At 36.5% G+C, this 18198-nt stretch overlaps 1 protein-coding gene across 1 annotated transcript; it reads right to left on the reverse strand.

Moving 5' to 3' along the window:
• Nucleotides 1-8730: 8730 nt before the first annotated feature.
• On the reverse strand, nucleotides 8731-13634 carry LOC116168543 (40S ribosomal protein S12, mitochondrial). The gene is made up of 3 exons (XM_031484445.1): nucleotides 13577-13634; nucleotides 13376-13526; nucleotides 8731-9120 (listed from the first exon to the last, which is right to left on the reverse strand). Exons 2-3 carry the CDS (start codon nucleotides 13515-13517, stop codon nucleotides 8777-8779), a joined length of 486 nt encoding a protein of 161 aa, XP_031340305.1. The 5' UTR covers nucleotides 13518-13526; nucleotides 13577-13634; the 3' UTR covers nucleotides 8731-8776.
• Nucleotides 13635-18198: the final 4564 nt, after the last annotated feature.

Consider the following 18198-nt stretch of genomic DNA (forward strand, 5'->3'; position numbering starts at 1 on the left):
TATGCAGGTTTAATTAGTATCTATACATAAACCTATGTACTTCATTGCTTGGTATAGGTAAATAATATACAGTTGATCTGCAAATTGAAGCAGAAGAATTTCATGATTGAAACTCATTGGCTCATATTAACTGAAAATTGAATTGTTCGTCCAAAAATAATATAATATACAGGGTGGGCCATTGGTGCGTTACATTTTACAGTTACATTTTTTAAATAGAACCCCCTGTATATTATTACTTCGATTCCTTGGTCAATTTTAGTGTAACTATGTATTATAAATGCCACAGTTTGTAATTTTTTCAACATATACCTAGAGGTCCATTAAGAATCATAAAACCTAGAAGGTCTTCCGCGCTGTACCAGACATTTATCGATGCGTTTAAAAAAGCATTCGTTGCCACGACCAAACCTAGCTGTGTTATGGCTGCGAAAGCATTACGATACGCAGGGGCGGACCGAGGTCTCAGGGGGCCCTGGGCAAATATTTTCAGGGGGCTCAACTTACATGTTATCAAAAAATATCTTCATTTCTGTTTTTACTATTTCTTCGAAATATTTAGTAAAATTACAGGTAAGGCAAACGCACTAAATATGAATACAAAGAAATAGTTATTTGTTATATAAGACGATAAAAAGACAGTTTAACCATTGAGAAATGATTAGTTTCCCTTTATCGTGGTGGATAAAGCAAAACTTTTATTATAGCAAAAACCATATCAATCATTGTAAAGTTTCTGACAATTCTAAATTTAATTTAGACGTCAAAAGTAGCTAGAAACGGAATTGTCATATGACCTGAATGTCATTGTACTCCGCATCCCATTTGAAATAAGAATGCCAGATGTCATTAGAATGCATAATTATCTGTTTCAATTAATTTCTTAATTTTGAATTACATATTTCTTTAAATGGAAATTAATCCAATATTATACCATTAACGGTGATATAACTCTTTTTGGTTTCATTTTAAAATAAAGGCCTTATGGCAGAGATTAGGTCGAAACTAATGATAATTGTTTGTTTCTTAAAGAAAAATTGGAAAGAAAAAGGAATTCGGGGTAACTTAGGATCAAATCCATATGCAAAGAGGGATCTTTTTTCTCGATCTGTAATTGTTTTGTATGAAACTAACTAATTAAAATAATTAATAATCTCCAAATGCGAAAATGGAATGTCGGAAATTATTACTTACAAAGGGAAAGCGATAGTGCTCCCTGAGACGATTCACTAGCAGCAGAGATACCCATAATGTATTTTACAGAACAAAGTGTCAAAATAGGTACCTACTCACAAAGTCAAGTTCTTTACCTTAGTTTTTACAATTGTTATTTTGAATTTCCATTTACGAATAAGATTTCATCGAAAAATTCCCTTCTTGAAGATCTTATGCCATTCTTCATATCGTGTTATTATTTTCTGCTGCACTTTAACGTAAGTGTGACAAAGATTGGGTGGATGCCAATTAGGAGCCGGCGCGAACGAATTTTTTAAGCTAAGACAGTACCTACATTTTTGTACAGAGTTAACGTATGTTGATTGCTCCATTGGTGTAACATAAGAATAAAGCATTTCTTGACTTTTTTGTATTTGCTTGCCGAGGTGGGAATCAAGCAACGAGGACGGCAAGGCGCTCGCGTTCCCCGTTTAGCAGCTAGAGGACGCCCCTTAATTGAATTGCTTGATGAGCCATAACTTTTTTTATTGACAGAACTTTACCAAAGCAGTTTTTGGTGTAAGTAGAAGAAGCTGATAAGATTAGCTAATACGCGAAATGAAATAACTTCGTCTGGCCCTTGAAATCCTCTTTATGGAAATCTATGGAACTTATACAGAGGTCAGTGTCACTTATCTACCGTACATATTCGGAGTTCTTTAAATTCTTTAAAAATGTGCTACTTTTTGCGTTTTGACCGTCCGTCCGTCCGGACCCACTGCTACCGTTTCGAACTACTTCTAGGGGAATGGTCCTAAAGTCCTGGAATTTTTTGCACTAGGTAGTCTATACCTTGGAGGTGTGCCAGACGGTCATCAAATTTCGCTGTCTAAAAGCCCCCCCCCCACTAATTATTTCCTGAGATGCTGTTTTTGAAAGTAAAACGTGCATAACTTTTACATACGACAACCAATTGGTCGCAGATGTTGCATACATATGCCTTTAGTGGTACCAAGTTAAACTTTAGAAAATGGGGAGAGGGGATAAACACCATGTTCTACCCTTATTGGTATTGTAATGAAAGGTCTCATCGAAATAAATTGGTTTGTACAAACTATAACTTTCCCCTGCGACTCTTTTTCGGGATCAGTGAGCGACGGGGCCTGAGGGGGGGAAGGGGGGGGGGGGTGAAAAATTAATTTTATCTCTCATTGTACTCTAATTAAAAGTTTCAACGGAAGGAACCGTTTTCTACCAACTACTGCCCTTCTTTCTGTCCTCTTATCAAAGTACGGGGGGGGGGGTTCATCCTTCATGGTACTCTAATGAAAGGTCTCAACGAAAGGAATTAATTTCTATCAACCATAGCCCTCCTCCTCGATCGGGTATATTCCCTATATACCTCAAGAACGGATTGTCGGAAGAGGGTACTCATGAAGGGCGATTGAGACGTCTGTAAGAAATATGTCCATTAGTGATGTCAAAACAAAAGCTATCTCGGTTAAAAAAAATGCGCTTTATCTGCACAAGAGTTGTGCACAATTTATACTTGTTATATCTTTTTTGTTCTTTTTTTAAAAATCAAATTCCAGGTGTTACCTATTCATTAAAAAGCTTACAAATGAGTTATGAGTTGCATAAACGAATCGGTAGGTAACGTATAAAGTCATTTGAATGAATGGTTCTCAAGGGAAAAAGACACATTTTAATCTCCAAGGAAATAAATAAGTTTCCTGAATGACCGCTGTCCGGTTCTCAGGACAATCTTACAAGAGAACCATTCATATTTCATAAATATTACGAAGAATAATACACAGAGATATTTTTGCAGAAATCACATAAACCCTTTGGCAACAACAGCTGCTGCTTCTACTTTCCGCTTTCTATAAATATATAGGTCAAGTTTCGGCCTCTATGTATATTTACACTAAAGCTTAGAGCTTTACGGAAATTTGGTGCACAGTTATGGGACATTTGACATAGACATCAATCATAAATATACCTACACAAAGGATGCGTTAAGTAAAAGTAAGTAAAGGCGAGTTTGAGGATTTCGTGCTCAAAACCCTTCAATAATACTCATATTTGTAAAGGCTGGTCTTAGGTCTGTCGTATGACAAGTGACAAGCGGGATTAAGCTTTTAAAAAAGAAATTTACAGTTTAAGATGCAATAGATTGTTAAAATTGGCTTTACAATACTACAATGCCGTTCTGCACTAATCGATCAAAAACGCCATTAGAACTAATTTAAAAGTTTATTAAAATCATGATGTTTCAAACTGGCACTCGTAGTCATACCTTTGAAGTTGAACAATCCTAAAGGGTTAAATAATTTCGAATTTGAAAACGCCGTACTATGGCATAGACTGAATGATTATTTTGGTTAGATGGGGAAAAAGGGTGTATAGATGTTGCAGAGTATTTCTCACGACAATTCACGTCCTAGAATCACTGGTTTCTTTTTCAGTTGCACTGCTAATACATTTTTCAGAATTGTATTAATGAAATATGTTCACAAGAAGTTGCCATTAGATAATAGAAAATCAAACTTTACGTTTTAAAAATTACGTCAAAATGACGCCCATTTGGGCGCACCATTAATCGAGGGACAGCTTCAACCTCTCGTCCTTCAGTTCTGGTATAGTCTTCGGCTTGTTGATGTACACTTTCGGTTTGATGTATCCCCCGAGAAAATAATCACACGGGGGTGAGTCTGGGGAAACGAGGGGGCCAGGCAACATCTGCGGGAAAAAGGTGGCGCCGTATCTGTAATTGACGCCCTTGATGTGTGGGTAGTCCCATCTTGTTGGAACCTTATCCTTTGCCTATTTATTCGTCTTCCGGTCTTCCCCGTAGCTCAGGAACAAGAAATGTTTTAATCATTTGCAGGTGACAGTTAGAGTTAATCGTGACCGCTACACCGCGATCAAGGAAAAAAGGCCCAATTACACCAACACTGCCTACAGCACACCATGCTGGTTCACGATGCAAGGGACGTTCATGGATATGACGGTTTGGTCTTGTGATACCCAGTACCTACAGTTTTGTTTGTTAACAAAACCGAATATGTGGAAGTGAGCTTCGTCACTCACCGTCACTGGTTAGGATAACGATGTCTTCTTCGACATGCTCAGTGCAACTGCTTGCCCCTGTAGTCCTGAAGATAGCGACCCATTTCAATATGGTAGACCTCGAACACTGCCACGATGTCCGACATTGAAGCGCGTTCGGAATCGTTTTTGAGCTACCGTCCTAGAATAGGCTCGTTGCTCCTTGCTCATCACTCCATCGATTCATGTTGTCAACTAAAGGGCAGGGAGGGTCAGGGGAACACAACTCTCAAAACAGCGCCCTCCTCAAACTGTAAATAGATGTCGGAAATACGCTGCTACTCACGAATATGTCGTCATAATACTGACATCTTCTGTTCAAGGGATGTCATCGCCATTTCAGTAGCAATGAAGCCTTGGTCGGCAGCACATCGTGTGTTGATTTAAAACAATTTCGTTGAAGGGGTCATCCTTTACTGACACAGGAACGATTTCTGTTGGTTTTCTGTTGTACTCAGCACTAGATCTGATTCACGATATAAAACGCTAACGCTCGACACCGCTCGCTTGTCGTTAGGTGCTTTCAATGATAGTGCTAACTTCTGGGACCTTGAATCCAAGGTCATCGCCCTTACTCCCACCAACACAACGCAATGCCTACTACTAAATGTAAAAGCAAAACCTCCCAACTCTCCTCTTTATTTTAAAACCATATCCTTCTCAATATATGTGCATCCTACTCGAAGTAGTCCTTTTATCAAATAATCCTTTTTGGATGACCCCGTATTTCCCGTTGTAATCAAGATGGCCGTTGTCACTAACAAAGTGTGATTGGAATTGCATCATGTAGGAAGATTCTCCCTTAGAAAATTCGATCCCGCTGGGATACGGCCACGGTCATCCCGGCGACAATTTACTTCCCGGCTTCGGTTATCACGGGCATCTAAACCCAGCGATGGGCAATCTCGGCTTCCCAGCAATTTGAACTCTGCAGGGGGGATGGAAAACATTTAAGACGAGGTAAACATATGAAGTAAATTCATGTTTATTATATTGAAACAATTCACCGGAATTAAGTTTTCTTATTTTTTATTGTATAGATATTTCTATTACTCTCGCCAGGAAAGATTGCCGGTCACAGCACACCTTGTGTCGATCTACAATCTATGTTTTTCTTAAGACGCGAGCGATTTCCGGAATAGGATCGTGCCAATGTTGTACGAAAAGTCTATTTGTTGAACATTGACACGATACTATCCCTGAAGTCGCTCACATCTTTAGAAAAACATAGATTGTAGACCGGGATCAAGTGTCTGTGACCGGAAATCTTTCCTGGCGAGAGGTTTAGATGTAATACAATCTGAATATGGATTATAGTATCAACTTGAAATTATTCCATTTATATAGTTAGGCAAAGTGTTTTGGTATCTACATGCGTAGGTCAACGGGTGTAAAACGCAATTTTCAAAAAATGCGTCTTTTACACTGTTGGCAATTGTGTAAACAAGACGGTTTATTTGAGCTTCTTTGCATATTTCAACCATAACAACCACTTCCGGTACCTAATTTGACAACCGCTTCTACAGTATAATTATCATTGTTTATGTCAAGAAAAAACAAAAGGAAAATGGGGTTGGACAGACGTTGTTAGGTGTGCATTTCCGGGAAAGTAATAGTCGCCGGGATGGGTTGTCGCCGCGAAAACGGTGCCGTGCCGGGGTGTACGTCGCGGATGTACCGGGTGACCCAATAAGACTATTCCTCGGCCATATCTCGAGAACCGTATGCATATGACTTAGGGGTAAAAAAATTATTGGGTGAATCGATCATGAAGAATCGCTGGAAAATATTTTCAAGTTCTAAAAATGAGCAACAGAGGACGGAACTGCCATCTTAAATTTTAAAATTGCATTTTCTTTAAATTTCGCATAATAAACTAAACAAAACTTTTACACATTTTTAAAGAAAACGTTTACCTATCATTTTCGTAAAAACAAAAACTCAGTTATTTCAAAAACAAAGATGGTGTGGGGCGTTCAATTGTTTTTGCAATAACCTGCTTTAACTTCTTAACCGTTATATATAGTTAATTTAGTTGAATCCTTCCCCGCCAGGGGGCTAGTTTTGACACTATGACCCAAAATCCTAAAAAAATCAAATGGAATGATATGACTTCTTCTTTGTGAGAAAGTAGCTAGGTAGGCCTTGGAAAATTAAACAAATGAAACACGATGCATTATAAAATAATATAACAGCCGTAATTTGTAAATTAATCTGTTGTGTTTAAATTCAGAAAGTGCAGTTTTTTGAATTTGTAATCTTTTCTAACCAAGAAGCATTTAATATGCTGGCGATATATTTTGAGTATTTTCAAATGCGACCATCGATGTCCACATCTCCTATGTGCGTTATCCGAATCAACCACGAACCATTGCCGCCAGCATATTAAATGCTTCTTGGTTAGAAATCGGCATTTTAGAAAAGATTACAAATTCAAAAAACTGCACGCTCTGAATGTAAACATAACAGAATAATTTACAAATTACGGCTGTTATTATTTTATAATGCATCGTGTTTCATTTGTTTAATTTTCCAAGGCCTACCTAAAAGTGTAGGGTGCTTTTCCAAACAATCATTCGCGCCATCGACAAATACCGGAAATACGTCAAATAAAATAAAATTTAAGCATTTTTATCAATTAATTAATTAATCTTATTTTCCCAATATTTGAGGTTAGGAACGAGATTTTGAAAAACGGTTTTCACTGGCCTCTTTGGGTGTTATTTGGCCACTTTTTCATAAACTTAAGACCTTCTGCAGAGGCTAAAAAAGCATTATGCGGGTTACTCTGTAATTGGGCGCAAGCCTGTTGGTGGGCCCAGAACAAGAGAGGGATAATAAATAAATAAATAAAGAAAAAGTCATATCATTCCATTTGTTTTCTTTTGATTTTTTTTAGGATTTTGGATCGTAGTGTCCAAACTAGCCCCCTGGCTGAGAAGGATTCAACTAAATAAACTATGATTCTTGTTTCCCAAGGAATGCTCTTTTCAACGATACCAAATTTGTTACAATCGATCAAACGGTTAAGAAGTTAGAGCAGGTTATTGCAAAAACAATTGAACGCCCCACGCCATCTTTGTTTTTGAAATAACTGAGTTTTTGCCTTTACGAAAATGATAAACTGGTTCTCTTTAAAAATGTGAAAAAAGAATGTTTAGTTTATTATGCGAAATTTAAAAAGGCAATTTTAAAATTGAAGATGGCAGTTACGCCCTCTGGTGGTCATTTTTAGAACTTGAAAATATTTTCCAGCGGTTCTTCATAACTTCATAACCGATTTCCCAATAATTTTTTTACCCCTAAGTCATACAAAGAACGGTTCCCGAGATATGGCCGAGGAACAGTCTTATTGTGTCACCCGGTACATCGCCGGGATGGGATGCACCGCCTTGGTGTACTTCGCCAGGAACTCTGTTCAAGTAAAATTCACGTTTAGGAAAGTTCGACCCTAACGGATTGATTTTAAGAACCTCATCCTAAGATAGTTCTTATAATTATTCTCCTGTGAACTTGGCTCCCCAACTTTAGAAAGCAATAATTTACGTGATTGAAATGGATTACGCTTCGTTTGCGCACAATTGTATTTTGTTTGCGCGCTGCCAGTTTCAAAATTACGAAGGAATCAAGTTGGGGGGGGGGGGGGCAACTTTACGACTGCCCTCCATGTTTACAAATTTGACATTTTTTTCTTGTGATTGTTTGCGCTCCCAATACCTTCGTTTCCGCCCCCGCCGTTTTCCAGTTATTCCAAATACAAAATTCCATAATTTAATTATTTGACGCTTTTTTTCCGCAAAGTTCGACTAATTCACTTTTATTTTGCGTAAAAATAGCATACATAGCATCAAATTTGTAAACATGGGGGGCAGTCGTGAAGCTGCCTTTGATTCCTTCGTAATTTTGAATCCGGCAGCTCGCAAACAAAATGCAATTGTGCGCAAACGATCAAAAGAAAAAAACCGTCAAATTTGAAAAATGGGGGGCCAGTATGGAATTTTGTATTTGGAATAACTCAAAACCGACGGGGGCACGAACGAAGGTATTGGGAGCGCAAACATGTGCAAACGAAGCATAAACGATCGCAAGAAAAAAAAGAGACATTTGTAAACTTGGGGGGCAGTTGTGAAATTTGCCCCCCCCCCCCCCGAACTTGATTCCTTCGTAATTTTGAAACCGGAAGCGCGCAAACAAAATGCAATTGTGCGCAAACGAAGCGCAATCCATTTCAATCACGAAAATTATGGCTTTCTAAAGTTGGGGGGCCAAGTTCACCCAGGTCGCGGTGACTTATATTTGGGGGTTTCCTGAACGCGAATATTCCGCAGGAGAATATTACGAGAGCGAGTTTTCCAGCGTGATTTTACCGCACAGGGGAAGGGGGGGGGGGAATGTAGAGTATTCATTTTTCAGTTTTCTTGTAACAGGTAACTAGCTGTAATTACAACAAACTTTGTGGCAATAAAGAATATAAGAATTTGTTGTTTAATTTAAGGTAGCTCTAGGTACATTATTTCTTAACAGGAATCACATGCGACAAATCGTATTTTCCTCGAACGCACTTCAGTTTAACACCCGGACAATCTTGAACTTTTCCAACTCTCACAAGCACAATATTATGTTCTTGCAAATTATGACCAATTCCGGGTATATACGCCACCATCTCCTTTCCATTCGACAATCTGACTAAAACGCACTTCCTGTTCGCCGAATTCGGTTTTTTTGGTTTCTTAATTAACGTCTTCAGCACGACTCCCTTCATAAACGGATTGCCATCCAGCGGATTTTTCGATTTGCGTGTTTTGAAATGCGGACCTGTCCGATGCATTCGCGCGAGTGACGCCATGGATCGTTCTGCAAATAAGGAAACGTGTAAGTAATTTAGCCGCAATTCCGCCAGGACAGCTGAAAGGGTTTGCCTAATTATCAGTGCAAGCTATTTGTAAAGGTGGCGTTTGCAATTTACAGAATTGAGAACGACGTGGCAAAATTAACAGCTAACAGTTCCATTCACGTATACAAAATGCAATAAGCAAAATCCGTAAGATTGCGATCAGCACGCACCACTTTTGTTATACTAGTTCAGGGGTGTACTTTTGACCGAAAGAGAATAAGTAATTTCACTAGTATTCAGAAAACTAATCACATTAATCAATTGGTAATTAGTGTTTGATCCGTCAATTTACCATTTACGTCATTTAGTTTCTTTCGATAATGAGAAATCAGTGCTTGACCGTCTAATTTCGACCAATACGACTCTGGACTAAATCTCTTCAAATCACCCTTTAGAGACTTAACTGGCAGGTGACGCATCTTGGACAATGTCCAGCACTGACAGATGAATAGCGCAAACCACAAAGCGTTGCTCACATCACGCTGTATTGCACCAGGAAATGGGAAAATATGTCAATAGGATAACTTAGCTACTGACCAGTGGCCACACACGCATTTTTACAAGAACTCTTAATGCAGAACATGACTTACGTACTAACATTGCGGAGATATGTGTTATAAAAAAGTTCAATTTTCGGCTTCACGTCGTACCACCTCACCATTGAAATAAATAGGTTATTTATAGTCACGCCGCTCAATCAACACGGCTTAGTATTTGTTTAAATACATGAATAAAAAATGTATTCTGAAAGTATTTAAAAAAGTGCACATATCCGAAGAACCCACGAACTGAAGTTCGTAAAGCTTCACTGATAGATTCCACCAATTACGCCATTGTATGATGTGAGAGTATTGAGATTATCCAAATAAAGCCAGGGCGTACTGAACCATTTTAAAAAATGTAGATTCGACCAATGATGTTTTGCCCTTCAGCATAACATATATCTCAAATTTGAGCAAAATATCTCAAAATCTGCATGATATATAGAAATAAGTAGGTATGACTATCGATATAAGTTTATGTACCTATAGACATAAAGAAAAAAACTTAAATTTTAACACCCTGTGGATCAGTAACGAAAAGTTTGAGGACCTGTTTATATAAACTTTTAGTCATAGAAAAAGCAAAAAGAATTCCGTATTTGAGAACATCCTCAGAACCCCACTCAGTTTCGTGGATGCCTAAATCTCTGAAAAATTATTCAAAAAGTACTGGCCTTTGATCGGAATTTAACGAATTCATCACGAATAATTATAATAATTAATAATATCATGTAACGGATTTTGTTGCACGCCAGTCTACTACTGTCACTTTGTCCGCCATCTTGGATTTTATTCGCGAAATTAATTTAATTCACGAGGTCAACTCAGGTCATTTAAATTGATCATTTTGGCCTTAATCAGAAGATTATTTTGATTTTTGAGATTATACGGGGTGTCGCAAATTTTCATTCCGATGGAAATCGATGGGTCGAAAACGAGGCAAGATCGGACGTATGTTTATCCAACAATTTATGCTTGTTTTGACGTACCGTATTTTGGAAATGTTCTGCGATAGATTATGACGTATTTGGTAGTGGTCCATACAACATCTCTATTTATTTATTTATTTATTTATTGTCCCCAGATTATAGGTCCTCAACAGGCTTTCGCCCAATTACAGAGTGGGTCACTCATAATGCTTTTTAGAGGTGCCCCTGCAGAAGGTCTTAAGTTGTTCTATACTACTCCGGTATTTACCTTACGAATTAGGAAAACTGGACGAAAACCTAATTCGACAGAATGCTCGAAACTGATCTAAGGAAATTCTCATCTCTGCCACAGACGAAAAATTTAGGTACCTCGATTCAGGTCCGAACATCCGACCTCCTGGTTAGTTCAAAGACCCATAATTGGTATACACGGTGTTTCATAATTGAATGTCAATATTTAAGGGGGCGATTTTTGAGTCCATTTTAACAAGAAAACTGCATATGAACCTGTCCTAAACGTCTTAACTTTTGAGATACAGGGTGGTAAAGTATTCAAAAATAAATCATTTATTATTAATATCTGTAATACCACTTTAGATTTTTAATGAAATTTGGCATGTATGTACTATGTATCCGGAGGCATTTTTAACATACCACATTTTTTAATTTCCACCAGTGGCGTTCGTACGGAATTTCACATGCTCATTTTGGCAGACATTGATGGTACGCCACTGATTTCTCTAAAAAAAACCGTTTCTCTGCATGACCATGACAATATCAAGCAGCGAAAAAGATTTTCTTTTTAAAATCGTGCGTTGAATTGCAAAAATCAAGCGATCAAATCTGCTCATGCTTCGTACTTCGAATTTTGCAACTTTTCCAATAGAACATTAAGAAAACTACCCACTTAAGTAAAAAAGAATTATTACTTATCATTGCAGTAGGATGTGCCTGTCACAATTATTAATTCTGTTGACGAGTTTTTATTTTTCTAAGCGAAAACCGTGCACCGGATTGAAAAAAAGAAAGGGAACAAATTTGCTTAGAAATGATTGGGGTTTTCAAGAATAATTTTTATTTTCAGAGAAATCAGTCGCGTACCATCAATGTCTGCTAAAATGGCCATGTGAAATTCCCTCGGAAATTCCGTACGAACGCCACTGAAAATTGAATTTAAAAATTGAAATTAAAAAAATGTGGTACGTTAAAAATGCGCCTGGATACATAGTACATACATGCCAAATTAAAATATCTAAAGTGGTATTACAGATATTAATAGTAAATGATTTATTTTTGAAGGTCATATCTCTCTCAAATAGTGGTCATGTTCACAACCCTATTCTCCTATCCTAACTCAACTTCATGTAAAAATTCATAAGATGAATTTCGAGTGCCGTCAAAGTTATCTCGCTCTCCTCTTGACAATGACTTTCAAAACTAAATAGAAATCTCAGAGATTAACGATGCCACGATCTTAGAAATTAAGTCAGTGTAAAGCTCAAAGGCTGCTCACCGTTCACAGTCCAAAAATTCCTCGCGATTCAAATGTTCCTTATCAAAGTAATCTTGAGGTGTGAGATCAAGGCGAAGTTAAACGTTTCTGGGAAATTCCAGATATGATGATACGATTCTCCAATCCCTCGAGACAGCTAATTTCACTGCGCCCCAAGGAAATTGACCAAAAAGTTACCAAGGCATCAGGAAAGCACAAAATTTAGATCCTCTACAATGTTCGCATTTTTCGGCATATTTAAATGTCGTCTGGTAAACATACAATACATATATTATTAGCACTTAATTCAAAAGAATGAGAGATTTACGTCCACAGTGTATAAAACACAGTTTAGAGCAAGGGCTATTTTTCTTTGCAAAAAACAATCTTGAATTGCAAATGTATTCATATGGTACAAAACAGCGCCAGTAAAGTTAAGAGCTACATAGAAACATTTTTAATTATACTTAGATTTAATGGAACGAAATTAAATCCTTTATTATTTATTTGTATTTCTAATTTGTTTGATTTTGCATATTTTCCCCTATCAAATTAATTGGAGACAGACCACTGTCTGCATCATACACTACGCAACACACCTTGCAAACTGTATGATGTGTTGCCCACCTTTGTAAACACTTTATGAAGAAATTGATGTGAGAATGCAAGTGCATGCTTTTAATTAGAGCTTCTTAAATAATTATAAAGGCAGGCCCTTATGGCACAGTTTTGTGATAAAAAATCAAGTGAAAGGTATTTCCTATGGCCTAAGATTAGATACACGCTGTACCCAAAGTAACGAAAAAAGCAATGTGAATTTAAATCTGCTGTCATCCCCTTAAATCATCCCGATAATAGCATCTAATATTATAGATATATGTCAAGGAAAACTGCTACAACATAATTTACATTGTGTTTAGCTATATCAAATAGCAGAGCTTGTATGTACACAAAATCAAATTAACTTTAACCATATCTCATAATACTATCATTTCGCAACGTAAACTGCAAATTTACACAAGTTTATTTCGATGTTACTAAAAAAGAGTGAAGTAGTTTAAACTCGTTTGCCCCATTGCAATGATCTTTCCCACTATTCGAAAAGACTTACTAGAGCAATAATAACGTATTCATGGCCGCTACTTTCATAGTTAATCAAGTTCGAAGATGTATGTATCATTGGAATTACATAAGTAAATGATACTTGAAAATCTAAAACAGTAAAGTTGTTAAATGTAAAGCAATGACCTACCTTGTGTTGGAATAAGATTCAGTGGAGAGTTTAAATTTGAAATACGAAATGCAAGACTGTAAGACTGCGGAACTCGGACAGACGTTATAATGCTGCTTGCAACATGTGACACTTTGCAGACCGCTTGTCGTAGAAAATTCATCTTAATAATCTAAAAAGGAATAGAAATGAAAGTATTAAGGATTATTTTTGTTATTTAACCTTATTAGTATGTGTAGAATTAGAGGTTATGTTCACTTCAGCAAAACAGAAAATATGGTGTATTTGTTTTTAGGTGTTGCCACTCCTGTACAATATACAGGATCGAAATTTTAAGAAACTCAATGCAGGGTGGTCAATCAAAAGGTACCATCACAAAAGGCGTAAAAGTAATATAACAATGTTGCTGCCAATGTCATTATTATATGAGAGGAATAACTACTAATTAGGGGTTTTAAATTAACGATTTTATTTAAAATTATCTATTTACGGGCTTACTTCACATAAAGGACTTTATCTGTCTGTCCATCCGTTGAAACTACATTTAGTTTTGTCTATTTATAGACTACGCTGTTCGAACTGTTTTAAAGTAAGGAATTGATACGCGGACAACGCCATTCCCAATATAGGCTCAAACGGCACTATACCAAGAAAAACGATATTACTACAAAATTCCAACTTAAAGAGCACTAATTGTATGGAATTTAGTTAGTGCCGATTTTCAATGATTTTTATAAAAAGGAATTATGTGGTTTCAAATTTTAGCGCATCCCCGTAGACTGCGAAAGGGGCTGATGCCAGCCTCCGCAGAGCGTATAAAATTATACTTTAACCATAGTCTTTAACTCGCTGTTGTTGCAACCATTTATCGGTTACTTTCAACAATAAATTGGCCGGCGATGAGATGTACTGGAAAAAAACAAATTGGAGCCATTTAATCACTATTTAGTTAAGAAAGTACAAACATTAATTTTTTATGAAATGAGGCTAATTGGTCTAGACCTCATATAGTGCTTAACATACATTCTGCAATGTAAATTGAATTATGTCGTTTATTTATTTGCAATTAACTAACAATAAATATATAAACAGTCTTAAAATGGCTTAATTATTATTATTTACCACTTACAATTTATAACATAACACGAGCGCATCGAAGTTGGAACTGAACTGAAATAGGCTAGGTACATTTTGATTATACCGGATGGTGACTTGAACTTGAATTTTAATAGTAATTTTTTCATTTCTGATTATGGCTTCCCTAATTTAGGTTTTTTGTAGAGAAAAAAATTACGAATCCATGCTTACTATAGCTTTTAATTTTTTGAACTTTGAAACCAAGAAATTGGATAACTGAAAACTGGCACTTTTAAGAAAATCAGTGGTGCCATGGCACTTTGAGACTAATGGCAAATGTAGATGCTTTTGTTTGATTTCATAATTCCATGGCGTTACCGACTTTATAAACTCCACAGTTTTTAATTTTTCAGTTTGTGAATTTATAAAATAGGATGCAATAGTATGTAACGATTCGTAATGTTTTTCTCTACAAAAAACCTAACAGATTTTATTTCTAAAATAATTAGGGGAGCCAATAATTGGCAATTAAAAAATTACTATTGAAATTCTTATGTTGCGTTCGTCAAGTCACCACCCCGTATAGTAAAAGCAATTGTTCTAGAATGTTCTTAGATCGCTCGGAATGTTCTAAAATAAACACCTAATTTTTCTCGGTAGGATTGCGTCACGTTCGCCTTCGCTCTTTATCACCGATGAATAACCTTTCATGGCGCCTCGATGTCTATCGGGATTTCTGGAACTTGACGTAAGAAATACTCCGGTAGCATTTCTTTGTCACCATGCTGCCGTTGCAGTGAATTATCATAGTAAGTGCAAAAGACAAAATATGAAAATAACGTAAGAACTTTATTTAAATGTGCTTATTTACATACAGTACCTCCACCTTAAGCGGTTTATCAGCCGTTGTACGTCATCAACAAAGAAAAATGCTATGCTAATATTTATCCAAGAGCTTATTATGTATTGGCATAGTATTTAAAAGAATCTAATTTTGGACCTAAATATTGTGGGCCTGTTAGGAAAAGTAATCTGTAGACCAGCAAATATACCAACAAGTACAAAGTGTAATCGGAAACGATTTATATATAGCGCATTTCATTCCGATATTATTCTGCATTAAAAGTAAGGATGCATTCGTCGAGTTTTCAAAGAAATTAGTGCATACTTATTAGTGTATGACTTTTGCATCACGTGGTCAAAATGCACGTGGTAACCCTTTTTGGACATAGAAAGAATGCGTTTGGGTGTTTTCCTAATAAAATCGATTAATAGAGACACTTTTACCATCTCTTGGTCATGCATAAGAATGATTCATTGTTTAGAAAATATCTATAAATAATTTTAATACAAAATAGTTTTTTAAAGGAAAGGTATTTATGTTATACGGTTCTATGTCCATAAATTCCATAATGTTTATGAGCCGCGCGTAAATAAGCTTGCCTGTCTCACAAATAATAAAAGAACGAAACTAACTGACTTTGGACTGGATTCACGTTTTGAATGGATATATTGGAGTGCTGGTAAAGTCGAGTCAATGAAGGATAATTTGTTTACGATTGAAAATCCCATTGTGGCGATTTCGTTTGTCGAAAGCAACCAAAATAAGCAAGGTAATTGTTGCACTTTAAACTCTGCAGACGTACGGCACTGAACGCAATTTTAAAGTGGGTAGATTGGTAGAATTTTGTTTATATAATATCATAAAAATTCCTTTAAAAAATGTTGTTTTGAAGATGTAGGTATTCAGTGTTCCAGACCAAATTTCCACGCTGTATATTCAAAGGAGATCCTCTATAACGCCAATTTGATAAAATTGTGACTACTCCGCTACCCTATTTTGTGCATTAAGGGCGGTACGGTACTTAATCCGGCATCGTGCCAAAACGCGAATAACCTTTGTGTTCATTGTAACAGGTTTCGATTTGCCGAAAAGTCGAGCACGTGATGCAAATGTGGGATTCGTATTGGTTAAGAAGGCACACTTTCCACAAAAATTGCGGTGTTAAAAAGGGAGTCGTTTTCGCGTTTGGAACATAAGTGAAAGTCTGGTGGGAGAGCGGCCTTTTTACTAAAACCTTCGAAGAAAATCTATGCCGGGCGAGCGCTACTTTTATCGATCGCATATTTTTTATGTTTGTTGTATCGTGTTTTTTGGAAACTTTAGTTAAACGTTTCTGGGAAAGCGAAATAAGTAAGATTTTGAAAATTTGTGCTTAAGAGTTACTCTGAAGACCGACTCGATGTAAAATATTTTCAAAATAGTGAAATTTCAATTCTTTGGGTACCCACATGTCGATACCTACATTTATGGTTTTTTAAGTTATTTTGACTTTTATTTAAAAAAAATGGCGGATGCAGACGTTACCTTCAAAATTTATTACTTAATAAATATATACAGTTTAATTCTTTAATTCTGTCACAATGTCTAAGTAATACACAAGTAATTATTAATTGTAAATCATAATAGAACAGCCATTTCTTAAAAAAATAAGTTTATTATTACCTTCGCGCCTTTATTGGAATAATGTACTTTACAAGTAATCTTTGCTGCTCAGGCACTAATACTTCTCAAACTTTTTTATGGTAATGTTCTATTATTATTTTTGCCATTGTTAGCAATAAAAAAAAATAAATTTACTACCCTCACTGACTTTGCTGACACAACAAACAGATCACACTTTTTAATATCAAACACTCCATTGTGTGATCAACCAAAACTTTCCCTATTTGTAAAGGGCAAAAAAAATCCGTTACCTATAAGACCATGGCCCGCTCCATATCCCACCGTTTCAAAATCTTTGTGACCTTGAAAGTCCAACTCCTCGTGGAGTTCCCGATCATTTTTTTTTGCCGATGCAAAAAGCACGATCTCTTTATGTGCCGGGATGTAGGCATGGTTGCGGACGTATCCTGGTACCCAAGCGACCGTTGGATGATCAAGTGGTAATTTTGTTTTCGTCTTGCCCATGTGTCGCGCCAAGAAAACATTTGGGCGATCGAATGAAATTAGTCCTACTTCTAGCGGTGATCGTCTTTCATTTATCGGGGTTGTATTTGCGGGTATGGAAGCGAAAATTAAAACCACCAGAAACGCAAAAATCTGTAAAAACTGTGACAAATACGTTTATTCTACGATTTAAGATGTGTTCAAATGAGAAAAGTAGGTCATGGGTGACGATTACACCAATGGCTTGTAAAGTTAGTGGAATGAGGACGAGTACTAGAGATTTTGATAGCTAGGTACGGATGGATGCTTGCTTAATGAGCATAGGAAAATTATATAAACATTTATTACCTGCTGATATTTGTGTAACTGACGAGTGGAGATCGACATCTGAAGTTAATTGCCGTTAAATGTAATTAGCTACGGAGGAATATTCTCATAACCTCACAACAGTTGTTAGCAATTAAACTTATTACTATCGTTGACTCAGGTCTCATGGTATGATTATGATAATTACATTACTTGAAACAGATAATACTTGAATATTGTCAAAGTTGGTAGCTTGGGAGGGTTGTCCCACTTTCGCGTTATTCGCACGGTTAGTTGTGGAGGTTAAAATCATGTGTATATGTATGACAATTAATTACTTTCTTTTAATGCAATTGTGTCTTTTAAACCTCGAAAGATGTGCAATTACAAATACACACGTTAATTAATGATTAGAGGATACATACACTACACATGCATTTCATGCAAGTTATAGAAGATTGTTAACATTTTTTTCGTAGGTACATACACACACGACACTTTTTGCTTTTAC

This window comes from Photinus pyralis, unplaced genomic scaffold (genome assembly GCF_008802855.1).
Source record: "Photinus pyralis isolate 1611_PpyrPB1 unplaced genomic scaffold, Ppyr1.3 Ppyr1.4_LG4, whole genome shotgun sequence".
Classification (NCBI taxonomy): domain Eukaryota; kingdom Metazoa; phylum Arthropoda; class Insecta; order Coleoptera; family Lampyridae; genus Photinus; species Photinus pyralis.